Source organism: Propithecus coquereli, unplaced genomic scaffold (assembly GCF_000956105.1).
Source record: "Propithecus coquereli isolate 6110/MARCELLA unplaced genomic scaffold, Pcoq_1.0 Scaffold408, whole genome shotgun sequence".
In the NCBI taxonomy this organism is placed as follows: domain Eukaryota; kingdom Metazoa; phylum Chordata; class Mammalia; order Primates; family Indriidae; genus Propithecus; species Propithecus coquereli.
The window spans coordinates 366280-367777 of NW_012149819.1; the positions used below are offsets into that span (position 1 = coordinate 366280).

At 37.0% G+C, this 1498-nt stretch overlaps 1 protein-coding gene across 2 annotated transcripts in view; it reads right to left on the minus strand.

The window, feature by feature from the left end:
- PDGFC (platelet derived growth factor C) overlaps window positions 1-1498 on the minus strand; it is a 283569-nt gene that overhangs the window by 77846 nt on the left and 204225 nt on the right. For both annotated transcript variants that reach the window (XM_012652995.1, XM_012652996.1), the window contains exon 3: window positions 179-359. In XM_012652995.1, the coding sequence (XP_012508449.1) occupies window positions 179-359 (181 nt within the window). The remainder of the gene's footprint in view (window positions 1-178; window positions 360-1498) is intronic.

Here is a 1498-nt window from a genome sequence, read left to right on the forward strand (position 1 = left end):
ATTGCTAATGATCTACAATGAGAGCACAAGTTATTTGTGATAAATACAGTGACATTTATGGGGAAAAAATATTCAAGCTGGGGAAATGGTTTGTTTTTGTTTTTTTCTGATTCTCATGTTTAAAAGGGGAGAAAATAGCTGATGCAATTGAATAAGGGGATCTAAAAGTGGTACTTACTGGCATGACAATATTGTAGTGGATGCAGAACCCCGGTTCAGAAGGGAAATATTCATCAGATACAAATCTTATCCTGATTTGATTTCCTTTGGAAATCTGTCTTCCTGGAACAGCACCAGAACCACACCAGCGCCCTAGGATAGTTCCATCACTGGGCTCCTCAACTTCTACAAAATCATACCTGGGGACAAAGGGAAAAGAGACACGAGGTCATTATCTGTTATTTTGACAATTCCAAATCCCATGTCTGTGTATGTTATGAATCTGTGGATCACAGCAATGAGTTCTAAATTTACCTGGGTATATAAATTAAATATTCCAGAGACGAGACAAAACTGAAAATGAGCTCCCAATTGAGGAAACATGAGTCTTCTATTTGAAGCTCTCCAGTTTTGCTGTTTACAATTCTAAACTCAGTAAATAGCCATCTTAAATATTTTGTAAAGAACAATCATATTTGACATTCAACTCATGAATTATTCAATTTAATTTCCACTTGGACATGACAGTCTTGTTCCCCTCTCAATTCCTATTGTTATTGCACCTTACTTTCTCAGAGTGATGCTCTCATCCTGGTCGGGCTCCTTCGCTCCCTCCCCTCACCTGCAAAGCCAGGTTTCCTGGAGCCACCTCATTACGTACATGTCCTTCACACCCCAAGTCCTACTCTGCTGCCTCTGGGAGACCTTCCTGGGTGTTCTCGGCTCACTGTCATCTTTTTCTTTTGGACAAATACATACATATTTTTGACATTAACCATATATACGCAAGTCACCCATCTTCTTAGGTGGGTCTTTGAAGATAGAAACCTTTTAAGAAAGAAACCAGTTCTTACATATTTCTCTTACATTTCACTACACATAGTATCTTAAATATAAGGAATAAACGATTATTTGTTTTAAACAAATGCCAACTATGGTTTGGAAAGTTTAGATCAGAGATACCCATCGAGAGCAGTATTACCCCATGAGAGAATGTTTCAGAAATCTGTAGAAACATTTTTAGGTTGTCTCAATGATTGGGGTGGGAGGGTACTACTGGAATGTCTAGAAATACTTAACATTGGAAAGTCCTGAAAATGAGTATTTGTCCCATGTCTCCCATGCCTTTCAAATATTTTGCTGGACATTTCATGTAGGTGAAATTTCTGTTACCATTTGCCAGAGTCTAGAACCTAACATTATCTCATGTAGAAACACATATGTTTTACACTGTTTTAGTTTAAGAAAAATTTTCAAGAAATTCAACTATAAAATAGAAGGAAGTTTCTATATTTTGTTTAGAACTTTGCCAAGAGTTACTCTTTTGGAGAAACATGTC